The following is a 17,530-nucleotide window of genomic DNA, read 5'->3' on the forward strand; positions in this document are numbered from 1 at the left end:
TCCCTTCATTGATTTTTATTTCAAGCGCAAATAACATCTACATGTGTTCAAACTCTTTGACTCTACAGGCCAGATAATGATGTACAATAATGTAAAAAATCCAGTGAACCACATGAGAAGCTGTTACTTCGAACGATAACATTTTCAATAAATTTATAGAAGAAAACTTGTTATTCATTAAAAACATTTGCATTTGACATGTTTGTAATACCAAACTGACTGCACTAAATCGCCATAACACGCAAATAGGTTAAGCATAATTTTCTCTGATGTAAAATGCAATATCTGTATCTTGTCATAAACTTTGACTATTTGGAACTTTAAACAAAGTTATCTAACAGAAAACATCCAAATTTTAAAATAGTCAAAGGGCTTTCAGCAAAACATAACGAAGAAAAGAAATTGCCGTAAAAATTTAATACACTGATACATATTATGAATTTTAATGTCAATCAAGGTAGTTTGCGCCTCGAATTAAATGGAAAGACTTACACTTTTTCTGAAACTTTTCTATCCATTCGTTTTCAAAATCAAGAAGCATGTGAGTAGTCACAGTGCGAATTGTAGCACCAGAGAAAAACTCTAACATAAAGACATGTGAAAGTTAAAATGACCGACGTCGACCAGGAAAATTAAACTTTCGACTTTCATGAAAAGAAGTCGACGAAAACGTTGTTTACTTCTACAACCTCAATATGAGCCCACAAGAGGTAGACAAAAATATTGTAAAACATTTGAGAGCTCGAATATCAGTCCCCGAGGCGCATTCTACCTTAACTGAACTTTACAAGCGTGCTGCTAAACAACAAATTTACGTTGCTATAATTCATCCATTTTAAAGAGTGTTCTATCATCTGACTTTAAAGCGCAATTTTTGTTAATTACCCTTCTTTAATAAAGATAAATTTCATAACAGATATATTACCTTACTAAATAAAGGATACATTTCGCAACATATATGGAGTAAAACATATAAATTCAGAAAAGTAGTATAACTGAACTATAACCCTTTAAAAGATATATAAGCCTCCTATATTTGGTAAAATGTTGAAGGTTTTTGAACATTTGCTAAAAATTTTGAAGGTTTTGGAACACTGCATTTTTCAAATACGTCTTTTAACATGAAACCCTTGGCATAACGCTGTAACGCACCCAGGAATTCAGACAATATGCTAGTTTACAACCACTATACAGTTTAACGTAAAGTAAATACAACATTTCATATGAAAAATTAGCCCCCAAAATAACAAAGGTCTAAAGTAGTGCCTTAGTATAGGAACCGAGTTTAAAAGAGCTTTCATAACTTTCCCGATCAAAATTTGGATTGAAGCATAGTGTGCAGATAATGGGCATCGATTTCACAGATGAATGTATGGCCAGCTTTGTATGATTTGGTACGTGATTGTCATACCTGGATGTAACAGCTGGGCAGACACTGGGTACCAGAAAATTATATTTTATCAAGTAAAACAAACTTAAAGCGTATTTTATAACAACTTGTGGCCTCAGTAGTGGTTATTCAAGTAGAAAAAATGCCCAGAGTATTTTTCCTTGATAGTGAAAAATCTCAATATTAATCCCACAATGCTTTGTAGCACATAGGGTGTTTAATCTTTATCCCAAAGAAACACAAAGATCGGAACAAATTCATGATGGATTAGTGAATGTATTCAACTTATCATGACAATTGGTTTTGTTTTTGCAATCTTTGAAAACAGTATCTACAGCGAGATCATGAAGTAATATTTTTGACGAAATGTCACACGAACCACCATCATGTTTCGTTCCCTCGAACTCAAACCTAGGCTTTTACAAGTACTGATGAAAATAACAAGGCAAATATTGCCATAATTCCAAAACAAACTGACAAAAGTGTTTTGGAGCAATTAAAATATGCCACTATTATTGTTTGTCACAACGTTCTCTCATACCCTGGAAAAATTAAAGCATTGAAACATTCCCAGTCAGTCATCAAAATCCATCGAAATTATCTTTCCTTTTAATGAAGTCACCCTGCCTATTTCCCGTAAAACATTTTTCAATACACAATACGAAATATATTGAACCAAATATTATGTATGGTCTTGAGGTATAGGGAAGTACATATCCATCATATTTACATCAGATTTTTATCACCCAAACAATGCTGGTACGAATAATTACGTTTTCAAGATTTCGAGATCTACTGCACCTTTATTCTTTAGACTAGGTATACTGGATGTCTATAAACTTCATAAATTACTTCTGGGAAAATTCATGTTTGATTTGCATCATAAAAATATACCCATACCTCATATACCACATAATTTGAGTGATTACTTTAGATTAGCTGATCATTGCTATGACACTCGATTTAAACTAGGTCAAAACTTGCCTTTACCGAAAGCACGTACAACTGCAGGACAGTTTGCAATTTCATATATGGGTGCCAAAGTCTGGAACAGCCTACCCAATATTGTCAAACAAAGTGCAACAAGAAATTTATTTATAAACTCATTAAGACAGCATCTCTTAAGTGAATACCAAGATGTGTGAATGTTTATCTATTTTTTTTTCATTTAAAATATAGAATTTTGATTAACAATTGACATAATTAGCCCTTTAAAACAAATATTGCAATGTAAATTTCATGAAAATGGGGCCAGGCTCGATTAGCTCTGAGCTATTATTCCTGGCTCCAACTTGCCTTTTTCCTCGTCATTGTATACTTTGTATACCTTGTATACTTACTTATATTTGGAATTGGCAATAAAGTAAAGATTTTTCCAAATACACATTAAACGCATTTGAATTACCGCTATTTTATAGTGTAGTCCCTGTTTTGAAATTTAAAATCAAACTATACTACATTGGGTGTCATTTTATGAAAACTATATCCCTTAAATATCATTTTTTCCAATTTGAATACAAGTGTCATACAAATGCTTTTGTAAAACCTTTATTTTATTAAATGCTTACTGTTTTGAAGTTTAAAGTCAATGGCTTTCCTAATCTTGAGTGATCGTGTCACTCTGTATATAGATTATGATCATGTTGACAGCTATCACGGGGATTCACACCTTTGTCTCCGAATTTCATGCATTAGAAGTTTAATATTCGACGTAAGCTCTCTGCGTTGATGCCAGGAAGCAAAAAGTGTTTAATCCAAAATTTCATTTTAGAAGGTTTGTTTCCTGTACCTGGTAAAACATTGAAGTTCTTGGAACATGTTTGATTCCTGTTGAAGGTCTTGGAACTTTGTGCATTTTTCAAAAATAAGTTTTCTAACTGAAAGCCGTAGCATAACCCTGTAAAGATACGTGACTGGGCAGCTAGGAATTCAGAAAGTATGCTTGTGACAACCAATATATAACTTGCCGTTAGTGAATACATATACAATACAAGTACTGATGAAAAGAACAAGGCAAATATTGCCATATATCCAAAACAAGCTGACAAAAGTATGTGTCGAGCAATTAAAACACCATAATGTTTTTCACAAAATCCTATTATACCCTAGAAATGTAAAGGACTGAAACACTCCAAAGTCATCACAGAAATCCATCGAACTTGTATTTCTTGTTAGTTGGTCTTCAATAAACTTCCCTGGATGCCTTTCTATTTCCCGTAGATGTCATGTTTTCAATATAAAATACAAAACACAAATAGAATGCCTTTGAAATACCCTTATTTAAAATCTACTCCCTGTTACCATCCTGTTTTTGAACTAATGCGACACTATGAAAAGAGATCGCGTTGACAACAATGATTGAAATCAGAAATTTGCCGCCGAATGTCATCCGTTAGAAGCTTATTTTTAGACGAAAGTACTCTGTGTCCAGAACAGAAAGTGAAAAAATTTCATGTTCAAAATTTTAAATTCATTTCTTGAGCTATTATAAGATATGTTATTCTCCTAGATTTAGTTAAATGTTGAAGATCTTTCATCATGTTAAATTGTTCGGTAAAATATTGAAAGTAAAGAAACATTATAAATTTATATGTATACTAAAAAGTCGAAGGCCCTTGAACTTTGTAAATCTCTATATTCAGTAAAGTGTTGAAGGTCGTGGAACATAATGAATTGTTTGTACAAACGTTGAAGGTAAAGGAACATTATAAATTTTTATATTTGCTAAAATATTAACAGTCTTGGAATATTGTAAATTTCTATATTTAGTACAATTTTGAAGGTCTTTGAATATTTGCATTTTTCGAATACATTTTCATCCTGAAAGTCTTTGCATCGCCTATGTAATTAAATATATACGATTGTGCAGGTACGAATATTCAGACAATATGCTACTAAAATTGCTATACAGCTTGCTACCTAATCGGAAAAAGTCATACAGACATCCATGATACACCAAGGTGTGTGTATGTGTCTGAGTGTTCGAAGAAAATGCAAGAGATTCACAGTGTCACTAGAATGAAGTACCAAGTTCAATTCCGTTGGCTAGTGTCCCATCCACTTGAGCAGAGACTCCTCGTTCTTGTATAACAGTATGGCTGTGTGTTCGAGTCATTCCATCAGTGTCTCCGACGAGTACCTGTGTGCAAGATTGGGGAAATATTATTTAATGAAGAATATAGGTGTACTTTGTTCAAAGTTGGTTGGAGAATTAGAAACCCTCTGCCGTTTTCGTGCTAAGACATGAAGAACACATATATATGTCTACTAGGTGAGTACATTTTATTTGTGGCTCCATCGTATTGATGACAAAGTTAACGCCAATGGTAGAGCACCACTGCAACAAAGCATGACTGGACTCATGTACATCGTAAGTTTGTGCAAAACACTACAATATGAAAGTTATTGACCAACACTAGTGAGTGAAACTAGCATGTTGAACACTGCCAGATTTGACAAGATTCAACTAGAATATTTCTTGCTGGCCACTACTTGAAGAAGGTAGGCCCTAATCATTGCATAATGTGACGTACATGTTCAACACTGAATGCGTCTTTACCTCATTTAGATCACTTTCGTTGATTGCATAGAGAACAGCATCATGTATAGTGGGAAACAAATGACCTTGACCTGACAGGTTAACTTGAGAGTAAAATTCTGACTTTGAGATAGTCTCTCGAACACGGGCTATACAAAGAGAGAGAGAGAGAGAGAGAGAGAGAGAGAGAGAGAGAGAGGGTCAAAGACATACCTAAGATGCTATGGTGTAACAATGATGATATTTAGACTAATGCAGCAAACACTGACATAAGACATTTCTGAGACCATGCAACCCCTTGAATGATACTTTGGATCTCGGAATACAATCTAATAATCACCATTTAGAACATTTGAAGGACTAGGTATATTATTCTGAAAGAAGTGATATATTAATAATCAACCAATGCATAGTTCTGATATTTGCAGTGCAGATGCTTTGTTTTCAATAAATTACCAGCAAAGTATTATTTGCAAAAATAAAACTTATGACTGTAATTGCCAAAAGCTTTGACAAGATTGGAACAAAGCAACCTGAAAGTCAATCTTTAACTTATCATGTTTTGGTACCAAACATAATAATTAACGAAATCTGCTTACTTTTTGTCTGCGCCATGAGTATCTGTACACCAACCTTTCTGTACGCATTATGTACCTGAACCAATCTAGTCAAACCACTTGAATCCACAAAATTGAAAGTACCACAGTCCATGATGATAGTATGGATGCCACCCAATTCCTCTCCTACAGTTTCTGGATCAATATCACTTACATTTGATGTGGTATCTCCTCCTTGGGACTTAGATAAAAGCAATGGACGTTGCTTGTTACAGATAGCAGTAATTGTACAATGTCTGAATGGTTTTCGGTGTCGTTGTAATCATTGCACAGATAAGGCTGCCGTAAAGGCGCCCTAAAGCTATTGAATCACTGTTTGTTCTGCAAATGTTGGCGTCAGGCAAGCAAATTACATGGAATACTTAAAATAAAAAATAGCTGCCGCTCTCTTAGCTGACAATGTCAAATTTAAAAACAATAAAAACATGAGAATGGACCTTTGATTTTCTCTGCGTGTTTCTAAAGTAATACGATATAAACTAATTTGGGAGAATTGGATAGTGAATTAATGTCGGTTTGATCTGCAAATGTAAGCTCATCTGCTTTTCTTTTTACGTTATACACTTGTTATTATGAGTACTTTGTAATATTGCAACATTCAGCTGTAGAACACCTAACACATTTGAGAAATTTGAAAAATATGAAAATCCAAGATCTCAAATTAGTTCCAATTGTGTTATATATGTATTCCGTACCATGGGCAAACTATTTTATGAATTCGTGAGTACAAATTCTTCCTATTTACACAGTTTTGTCATAGATGGATTTTCCATGATATTCCTTTGAACTGCTTTGTAACCTTGTTTATAAATGTTCAAAGACCCAATGCAAAGAACAAGCAAGGGCTAAGGTTTATCGTCAATGAAGTTTGTACTCTCAATGCTTCATAATGTTCACTCTCAACTTCTTAAACACCGCTATCTGTGTTTATACCTTACCTGCTCTGGGTTCAGACCTGGATTTCCAATAACTTCACCTCGTCCTGTTTCTTTCTTTCTCTTTTTCTCTTCCATTTCTTTCAGAAGTACCCTCTTAGCTCTAGCTTGCAGTATTTTCCTTGGATTGATCTTCGTCAGTTTGCTGAGTGATTTCTCAAAATGATCTGTGTTTGCATAGTAGAGGGACGACATCATGCGAAATATCTTGATCCCGGGCATTTCCTTAGCCTTGAGTGAAAAGGGCAAAAATTGCATGCTGTTGTCAACACCAAGTTCCTAATACAGCTCACGAAGTTTTAACTCTGATATATGGCGTGTTATTTGTTAAGTGATTTATTAATTATAAAACTAATGATCACTTAGAACCACTCCTTGTAGTAATGATTGCAGGTGAATCAGACCATTAAGTGTTCAAGAACCATCATTTGAAAAGTGCTTCAAACAAATTAGCACATTTTAAAAAAATATTCACAGCAGGATCAAACTAACACCAGAGATACTGCACCGCTTCACCAAAACCATGTCGTAAGTGGTAATGATATGACCGACATTGCCAGGCACATGACCTTGCTTTTTACCAGACTCATTTCAAATTGGTCATATAACATCATGCTTTGCCAATAAAAACCAAGAGTGTTCAAACTTATCTCAGTTAAAATATTATTGCTTTCTTATTCATTCAGAAATGACGGTATATAGGGTATGAAGCAGAATTTCTCTGAAACATGTGAGTAATGCAACTTACTGATGTAACATAGGCTTTATCTTTGTAGAGATCAGTTCCTTGAATGCGACCAAGTAGGCAGCAATATGCTTCCTGGGTCCTCCATACCACTATGAAGATGGACAAGCCGACACCAATCATCAGACCAAGGTCAACATCAAAAAGAAACACTCCAAGACAAGTTAACCACCAAACATTCTGAAATCCGACAAAAACAGTAGATGATTTAACCACTGCTTGTGAACAGTGACGGAATGATCAGTGTACAATAGTGCATAATGTGTTCATCGAAAAACCAAATTTGAAAAATGATGCTGATGCTGATAGACCGAATGCCTTTTCTGCTTCTCATACTCTCAGGTTTTATTTTTCAAAAGGAGTGCTTCTTGTTTTTGTACTTAGTTTATATGCAAAGACTTTACGATAATTTACATATGGGGCCAGAGAAAAACGATATTGTTCCTCGGATGTGTTTGGCAAAGCTAGAAAGGTAGCAAGCGAAATTTCACTTTTTATCAACAATCAAATCCCCCACAAGTTACACTGTTACGTATGACTTGAAGTCTAGATTTTACAAACTGTTTACAGTAATAGAGACATTACATATACAGGCAGTGTAGACAGAACAAATTCTCGGCATTTCTACATAGCTACCATGAGAACACAAAACAATTGTATAAATATGTAGAACAAACATGCCCTCAATCTCCAGCAATTTGAAGAAAAAGGTCCAAAAAGGCTAAAGTGGCGATTCAGAGGAACAATTCAATTATTATTTCTGGCCTAGAGGGTTAGTTCTCATAAACAAAGACACACATTGGTAAATCTAGCTTTTAGGAGCGAAAGGAGGGGGATTGAATTCGAGGCAAAAGAATTTGAATCCCCATCGGTTGATACTCACAAAATCTATTTTATCATACTTCCACAGCTTCTTAAGATCCATAAACTGTTTGAACATTCCTCTCAAAGCAACCACGATAACAGAAGCTAAGACAGCCTGCAATACAGAATAGTGAATAATACAGATTATAAAGCCAGTTAAGGGAATTTAGCCGACTGGTTTTTACTGTGATGTCATTGCTAGATGATTGGGTGCTGTGCGTTGTGAGTTCGAATCCGATCGAGAATTTACTGAAATATCAACAACGTTTAAAATAATCGATCAGTTAATAAGAGGGCATGATGTAATAAGTTGCAACCGTTATAAGAAGCGAATATCAAACCCTTGAAGAAAGCCAGACGCGTATTCGTAAGTCAAATTCGTATGTCTATTTTAAAGCGAAACGCGATCTTACGTTTGGTAAGGATTGGAAGACTGGAGCCAAAAATAGCAGAACCACCAACATTAATCCACTGTTCACAAGCCCCGCTATCTGTTGACAAATATACATGAAATATAAAAATTATATAAAATTTACGACTACAGTATCTGTAAATTTTATATGTCGATTGAAAACAATAATATTTATTCTGTAAAAATTCTTCATACGTTGGGAAGAATGTGTATACACTAAATTCAACGCCTCACCTCTTTCTTGAATTCAAGATGAGATTTGCATACATCTGAGTTTTAGTTAAACACTTTTGATACCCAGGTACTCAGGTACATGCTATAACTAGATTCAATGTTTTTTAGAAGTGAATACATGGAAATCAAAACAAGTTCTGTGGCTGCGCGGTTTGAGTCTTCGCAGGAAGCATGAACAATGTCTTTCTGTCTTTTAATATTCCTATAGACATTTTGCATGCATACAAACACATTCACTAACATGCGCAAAGACACGCATAACATGACAATGACACGGTAATGAGGCTTCGATGTGCTGTTTAAATACTGCCAGAAAAAGAGAAAGGCGAAAATGAACGACTATAAGGGTCCTACGATTTATTTTTATTTTTTTTTATTTATTTATTTAAATCAGGCTCAAGGCCCATAGACGTTTCATAAAAAAGAAAAAAAAAATGGTAGTAGAAAGTACAATTGTTCACACTCAAAAACCGATAAAAATACTAGCTGGTATAAAAATATTTCTCCAATGCCTGCACTGATATGAATCTACATATGTACAATTATAAATATTCTTGACGTAAAAATTTGTGCATTGTTGTATTGTACTGATAAAATTATAAACACACTTACGCATTAACTCTCCAAATGATAACACAGAGAACGTAACAAACATAGTACTAGCACTACATCGCCTAGAGAGATTAAAAAGCCGTCTAAAACAGTTGTTATATGCAACACAAATTTTGCTGTATGAACTTAATTTAAAATTTGACCAAAGGTGACAACAATATAAATTTGTACAGAAAGACTTGAATAAGTTAACTTTAACTTGATTAGAGCAATATGCAAATTTTCTGAAAAGAAAGTTGCCACGGATATAAAGTAAACGAACTTGTCTGCTTATGTCATCGTCATCCATAAAACTACTTAGAATAAAAACACCAAGATACTTGTATGAATTTACAAAAGTGAGATTCAACCTAAGATGAACAACTGGCACATTCAGAAGTTTAAACCCACTCGGAATAATCATCATACAGACAGTTTTTTTCTGAATCTTATATAAAATATCGTGTCCACTAGCATAGACCTCATAGAAATAGATTAGTTTCTGCAAGCCTTTGCTTGAGGGACTAAAAATGATTAAATCATCAGCATAGCAAATGTGATTTAAAATTCTACCACCAAATAAACAACCAATTATACAAGTCGACATACGAGAGCTCAGCTCATCAATATATACATTAAACAAAAGTGGCGAGAGAATGCCTCCTTGCCGAACACCGTTAAAACATTAAAAACAGGGGATACAACGGATCCCCATTTAATACAAATTTGCTGATATCTAAGATCCCCATTTAATACAAATTTGCTGATATTTAAGAAGTACGTATCTTGTTTACATGTATACATCAGTATTGCTACTTCGTTTACTCTGTCGGACATTCTCTTCAACTGCTATTTTGATTGTCCCAAGCTAAGCACAATCAAAGAATTATGATGGAAATTAAGTTGGTTTACCTCCGATGTTCATCATGGTAAAATAATGATTAGTTCTGATATTCATAATATTCATTGGCATCTCATTTACTAACTAAACTTTGGATGATCTCTCTCTCTCTCTCTCTCTCTCTCTCTCTCTCTCTCTCTCTCTCTCTCTCTCTCTCTCTCTCTCTCTCAAACACACACACATATAGGGCACGTAACACTTTTGATAAATTTGAACAATTAAAGATCCAATTATCCCAAAATTAGTTCCAATCGTGTTACATGGAGAGAGAGAGAGAGAGAGAGAGAGAGAGAGAGAGAGAGAGAGAGAGAGAGAGAGAGAGAGAGAGAGAGAGAGAGAGAACACCTACAGAATATTGACTGAATTGTGTATAGTGATATTACAGGAGTACTGATACAATAAAATTACACAGAGAGATTACATCACAGCTAAACTATCATCAAGCCGTACCTGCGAAGTCCCACCACTGTTTTCCTGTACCAGACTACGGGACATAGAACAGCTGGATGGATAGCATGAAAAGAAAGAAGTGACTGTGTTTGTCAGGCCAAAGGCGACCAATTCCTGAAACAAAACGGGGAAAAATTATACCATCAAAGCATGGAGCCTGATGTTCAAATGTTGTTCAATGTCACATTAGAATAAAATACACATAAAGTCAGGTATATTTTATAATCCACATACTGTTTTTATCAGTAGTACGCATATATTATACGCAATGCCAACGGTTTGCTGCGGTAATATGCTCTTCGAGAAAATCAGAATTGTCCGAAGCAATCAAGTGTAAATGTCGGTTTAAGATAACATTTACCCTTAAATCATTGACATTTAGGAAAACGTCAGTAAATATAGTCTGATAAAATTGATAGATTTATGCAAAGTCCAGAACCTATCGGCATGTTTGTCAAAAATGGCCAATCGGATCAAACTTTATAATAATTTAACAAGCAGAAACGCAGTATGAACCGGTGAACAGGTTTATTACACGGTGTTAGATTTGAGATTTCAAGATGTAAGAAGTGCCGATAACACTGCAGCTTCGTCAGTAACAAATGGTCAGGAAAGGTGCAGTGTAAAAAGTGTATGATGATATAGCCCATGTGAGTAATAGGAGTTTCATTTAAGAAAAAATCCATATATATTATAGAAATCCCAACAAACCCGTTATATAAATTAGGCATATCACATATCAAAGCCTAGCCAGGCTTCGTTTTGGTTTGACTTGTTTAGATGTTTTATAAAGATACTCAAGTCGCTTACATTTGTATTGTATGCTAACATGATAAAAAAATCAATAAAATTCAAAAATCCTCAACGTTCATATTCATATGGTACTATAAAAGGTAAAATGGTGCATACTTCAGTGAGAGAAGTGAATAAGACAAGGACAAACAGAATGCACTTCAAAGTTTGAAAGTTGGTGCGAATATGAAAGCAACTGTCCATACTGTACTGACCTGGTTGGCATCCACTTTGTAGTTGTGTTTCTGTTCGAACAGTGACGCCATCGACACCGATATGGCAAATATTACGATTGCGATGGCCACGGCATCTGTGATCAGGGTATCCATGTAGGTAGTTGTCGGCAGCTTAGGAGCTGGTAACCTTCAAGTGTACAAGAGTATTCTGAGTTCAGGAATGGATTTAGTCCCACTACAATTGCAATTATCCTTAACAATGTGCTCAGTTTGGCATGTAGGAAAAAAAGACTCAACGATATAAAAACCATCAAAAGGAAAATGAATGATTTTAACTTCAAACAGGGTGATGACGATTTCAGTTTCACTCGTAAATGCAATGAAATAGTAGCAGTGTAAAGATAGGAGTTGTATGCCGATTTAGAAACGTTACATCTACCTACCCTGTTGGAATGTATCCGATAATGTCCACGTCATGATCCTCCAGGCAAAGAAAGTGAGATACTAGTGTCCCTAATATCACCTGGCAAGAGTTAGTAACGAATGTTTAATTTTTAACCGACACCGAATCCCATTTCTGAAATTGGCTTATATAAATTTCTGTGTTATTTCAAAAATTAAAGTGTTCCAGGAGAAATTACAGTTATGTAAGATCATACACAGACCTTGCGATAGCATCCTGTTGAGGGACATATAATTAAATCTCTTTATCCATCAAAATCTTTCTTACTTATACTAATGCACAGCTCTGGCAGATCAGTCAATCAAGAGTGCTCGAATAGCTGCGAACATTGGTGTGTCATCGCTCCTCAGATCTTTTGGTTTACATTATAACCATGGACAGCGCCCTCACAAAGATGCAATAATTTTCCGAAAGTGTTGATATCCGATGCAGAGATGACATATGCCTATCTAAATGTACATATGGAGGCTCACGGTATCTATAAATCTGACTTAACTATTAAAATCTAGTCTAGAGTACTATAATATATCCTAAAGGCGAAGAACTTCAGCATTATTGCACTACTCACTTTGTAGATAACGTACGGTCAGAACACATATAGAAGCATTCAAAGACGTTGTCATGCTTGATCAGTGCCCGCCGATTGAGCTTGATATTATTGATTGCTTTCGAATTGGAAAACGATGCTGTATGATGCGAGGGACGAATAAATCATAGTGCTCTGACATTTTAACATGATTTGCATATTGTTAATTTTGACCAAATCAGTCAACCTTTATCTCTGCCCACATTCGCCAGCAACGAAGTAAACATTTTCCACAGTGTACTGCACATCGTAACATATGAAATAATTTTGTAAATTTTGTATTTTAATTTAATAACTTTCAAAGAGCTAACATAGCATTGGTCTCTGGAGCAAATGAATTTGCCTTAAAATGTTGATTTTAGTTCATGCATTTCCTTCCTTGTCGTTTATGTCCGAAGCTCATCGTACTTAAGGCTATTGTCTGGGCTATTTTAAAACACTAACCGTGTAGTACCTTGTTTTCAGAGTTTGTCATCTTTTTGTTGCAGTAGATGGTAAAATGCAGTGCAGGGGGAAAACCGGATATTCGGCTGCCATGGCGACAATTTCAGGGTTAAAAATATGAGGAAATTTGTGGCAAAGATATCTATTGAACGAAAAGTCATACAACAACCGAATTTTTTCTGTAGCATTCAGATGTATATGTATTACAATATGAACCTAAATCTATGACTGTATAAGATGTCAATATAAATTAAATCATAGTCATCTCGGTAAGATTGAAAAATTAATAAATTTCACAACTTTCCGTCAAGTTTCTACTATGACATGATTGGATGACCTTGTTTTTTGAAGTTTATTTTGTAAAGTATTTAATTTCACATATGTTGGCTGATTTTCATTGCATTCCAACCATTCTTTCAAGAGTTATTACTGCCACAAGAAACGAATGCAGTACAAAACACAATTGTTAGGAGTATTGGATTGAAATGTTTACAACATAAAGGTGATACTCATACTTCATGCAAAGTTTACTACCTCAAAATAGGGTATTGGACAAGTTTAAATTGTCAAGAGAATTCTATTTACAAAAGCCTGGTTGTAATTGCTTTTTAAGTGAAAAATGAACTGTTAATTATCAAAAAACATTGATTTATAATCAGCATGATAATGAAATTCATGTGAGATTCTTTACTTGTTATGTATATGGACACCATAACGTCTAATATGGTTTGTTTTCTGGTTTAATTGCTATACCTGAATGAAAATCTTCATATGCCTTACAGTAATATCCACACAAAATATAAAACAGAATCATTTGTTGCAAATTTCTTCCCGATTACTCATTGATCTGGCTTTTTTAGACTGCAATTAGTCTCAAACTCACAATTTCCACAACGCCATATTTTTACCTCTGAAAAAGCTGCTTCAATAAGCAAGCAAATGGTCACTACTTCATACATGATGCCATAAATCAACAAAGTTTTAAGGCAACCAAAATAGGGATTTACCTGTTTTGAATATATAATTAGACTAAATAAAATTTGACCAGGGGTCAGTGGGAAAAAACGCGATTTTTCTCGATTTTAGTTAATATTTTTTGAAGAATGATATAGCTTATTTGAAAGTATACATGTCGAGGGTGACAATGAAGGAAAAAAATAAAATTAGATTTTTTGAGCATTTTGACCGACATTAGCCCAGACGATGGACTTAAGTGTACGAAGATGATTCATTCTACCAACATTTGATCGATCCACTAAAACACTTCTGACGTGTACATGTATATGTCATCGCAAAAGTGCACTATACATACCACTATTAGCTCTGCTCCAAGTGGATATCCTCGTAGCTGTTTAGAAAATCTGCTCTCAAGAATTTTGATGATCATCAAAACTGTGATGCAGCTTACGGACAGTAAAACAGTGACATAGTTTGCATATTTGAGATTCAATATAATGTCACGATACTCCTGAAATAAAAAACGCCAAATATGAGGGTAGTAAGAAACAATGGATGTAGGTGATGTAAATTGCATTGTTGCACATTTGATAGAAAAAAAAGTATTCTTAGTGTTAAGGTAGTATGCGCCTCGAAAGTGAAAGACTTAAACTTTTGCTCAAACTTTCCTCAAGGAATCTTTCAACAATTCTTTTTCAAAATCGAGAATAAGAATCGGGGATCACCATGCAAATTTTGTTACAGGAGAAACAAATTACCCAAGATTTACCGAGATTTGAAATTCTAAATGGCCGCCATCCCTGTGTTAACACTATTGAGAAAAATAAAATTTTCGAATTTCGAAAAACAAAGACGATAAAAATATTTCTTACACCAAGAGCTTTAAAATGAACCATCACAAGTGGTAGATCAGAAAAGAATCGGCAAAGTTTGAGAGTCCAAATATCTGTCCCCTGGGCGCATTCTGATACTTACATAGATCAATTTGAATGCCCCACTGTATCTTGGGATTTCTATGCCCAGCAAGACATCAAGCTGACTTGATAAGGCGTGGATGGCGGCACCAGTGGTGTAGCCCCTGACGAAGGGATCTGACAGGTAGATAGTAATCCAACCGAGACGCAGAATATACATCGCGATCTTGAAACAGTGGAAAAATACATGATAATAGTCATTAATCTGACTTAATAATTCCAGGCTATAGCCATGGCCATGAATGTAACTGGCTTGATGACCTCTGAAGGAAAATCGTACTACCGTATGTCATGTCACATTACAGGTACAAGATTTCTGTTGGCAAACCATTGGTTCATATCTACATCAGTTACATGTTTTGATAATTTTAGTAGTTTAACCTCAAGATACCCGCCTGGTGTCCTTTTGCACTTTACCCTTCAGAGTAATATGCACTCTTCAGAGTGCATGTAGAAAAATAAGTAAATATATGGTGGTGTTTATTTACATAGTTGCATATGCGATCAACTGTGCATACATGTATACCATGACGTAAATAATAGCAATCTAGGCTTACAATAATTTAGTATGCTAGGGTCACAAATGATGATAAGGAACATATCTAAACAAAAAGGTTTGTCTTTCAGTGGCAGATTCTCCACATTCACATGAATTATCATGTGCATTACAAGCATAATTTGTGTTGCCCAATTACTTTTATTCAACAACACAATATTGCAAACACATTAGGTTTCATCATCATTGATCTAAAATTGGGCAGAATTCCCTAGCTATTGGTCGAAAATATAGATTGTAAATGGCGAAAAAAACTCGTGGTTTAACTTGCTCGAATTTCAGCACAAGCAGATTGAGATGTCCTAACTAGTGCCTCTTACAATACATTACAAGTCATCTCAACACCGGTAAATACAGCATTTATATGTTGCAAAAAAGCAGCATTGAAGGCAAGGCGAAGTTTTATTGATCTTCACCTCTTAAACTATTTGACCACTAAGGTTTAACCCAATCTCATTTACTGTATGACAAAGTTAGACCTGTACAGTTACAACAATGGCTGAAAGTCTCCACTTATTTCTGTAAAGCCGGCTTATACCTGGATTAATCCAACCAGAAATGCCAGTGACACCGCCGCCAGAACCAACTCTTCTTCTCTGTCTGAGGTTCCTGGTATACCTGTGGTGTTTGTTCCGTTGGTGACATCAGATGCACTAAAACCACTGGCGCTGGGATCTTCAGGTACGGCTCTCTCTATTGCCGAACTCACCATCATGCTGATTACAGTAAATGTTCCTGTCATGAGCACAATTCAAGATAGTTGATACAATCAATTGTTGAGCGAAAATGGAACATGAGAAGGTTTAAGCTGCAACAGAACTACAAATATAATTAAAAAAAAATTAAAACCCCAAACATTGATCACACATCAACTAGTCTGCTTAGAGACCACGAGAATGATAGAGTTGGGTCATTAGTATGTTGTCTTTACTTTTCATACGCTCCTTTAGTAAAGGAAAATTTCAAGGTAACAACATCACTGAGCCTCAACTGTTGGTTGAGGTCAGCGCTTAAAACTTTGACCGATTAATAGGGGATGGAGTGATCAATTTAGGACAGTAAACCCAACGTAGCTTAAATGTACTTACTGTAGCTGTGAGCAGAGATCTCGCTAGCTTAAAATAAGTAAAAGGGATGGTGTAACCAGGGGATATAATCCGATATTGCAAGATTCTGTCCACATTTTCTCCAAAACCAGTTTGCAATACCTGAGGAGGTACCTTTATAGTGTTAACAGTTTTACATTTACTTGACAGTATTCCATGAATGAAATTTTAAAATATGCCCCTGTGCATGCGAGATCAGGTTATGACATATCTAACATTGGATAAATCCATGTTATGAAAGGAATTAACTTAACCAATTCATATTTGCATAAAATGTTGAAGTTTATGGCACATAGTCTGATAGGGTGTTATGTGACACTGGCAGTAGTTATTCAAATCCTTACCTACGGCAAGCTCTCTTGACGACCCGCTAAATGCATAGGCAATTGGTGCAAAGAAAGAGAGATACAGACCATACACTGGAGGCACCGATGCCAATAATGCATATCCCATACCTGAATACAATACAGAAAATAGTACTCTTTAGCATTGTTAACGCTTATATATATATATATATATATATATATATATATATATATATATATATATATATATATATATATATATATAAAGAAATAAACAAAATAAATAAACAAAGCATTGAGCACTGTAATTTCCCACGAGGGCATCTGTATACTTCGATATATATAATATATATATATATATATATATATATATATATATATATATATATATATATATATATATATATATATATATATATATATATCGAAGTATGGCATTTAGGCTGACTCATCTAAGAAATGGTACTTTTCTCACCCAGATACTTGTATTTTCA

The 17,530-nt window shown here is 34.8% G+C and overlaps 1 protein-coding gene across 1 annotated transcript in view; it reads right to left on the bottom strand.

Moving 5' to 3' along the window:
* LOC139135412 (prestin-like) overlaps positions 1–17,530 on the bottom strand; it is a 30,452-nt gene continuing 12,922 nt past the window's right edge. Inside the window, exons 3-17 of the mRNA XM_070702790.1 lie at positions 17,076–17,186; positions 16,164–16,360; positions 15,071–15,235; positions 14,451–14,606; positions 12,089–12,168; positions 11,685–11,832; positions 10,678–10,791; positions 8,503–8,580; positions 8,109–8,204; positions 7,229–7,405; positions 6,484–6,711; positions 5,528–5,726; positions 4,950–5,077; positions 2,774–4,529; positions 1–2,059 (exon numbers count right to left, since the gene is read on the bottom strand). Of these exons, the coding sequence (XP_070558891.1) occupies positions 4,404–4,529; positions 4,950–5,077; positions 5,528–5,726; positions 6,484–6,711; positions 7,229–7,405; positions 8,109–8,204; positions 8,503–8,580; positions 10,678–10,791; positions 11,685–11,832; positions 12,089–12,168; positions 14,451–14,606; positions 15,071–15,235; positions 16,164–16,360; positions 17,076–17,186 (2,003 nt within the window). The 3' untranslated portion in view covers positions 1–2,059; positions 2,774–4,403. The remainder of the gene's footprint in view (positions 2,060–2,773; positions 4,530–4,949; positions 5,078–5,527; positions 5,727–6,483; positions 6,712–7,228; positions 7,406–8,108; positions 8,205–8,502; positions 8,581–10,677; positions 10,792–11,684; positions 11,833–12,088; positions 12,169–14,450; positions 14,607–15,070; positions 15,236–16,163; positions 16,361–17,075; positions 17,187–17,530) is intronic.

The sequence above is a fragment of the Ptychodera flava genome, chromosome 6 (genome assembly GCF_041260155.1).
Source record: "Ptychodera flava strain L36383 chromosome 6, AS_Pfla_20210202, whole genome shotgun sequence".
NCBI lineage: Eukaryota > Metazoa > Hemichordata > Enteropneusta > Ptychoderidae > Ptychodera > Ptychodera flava.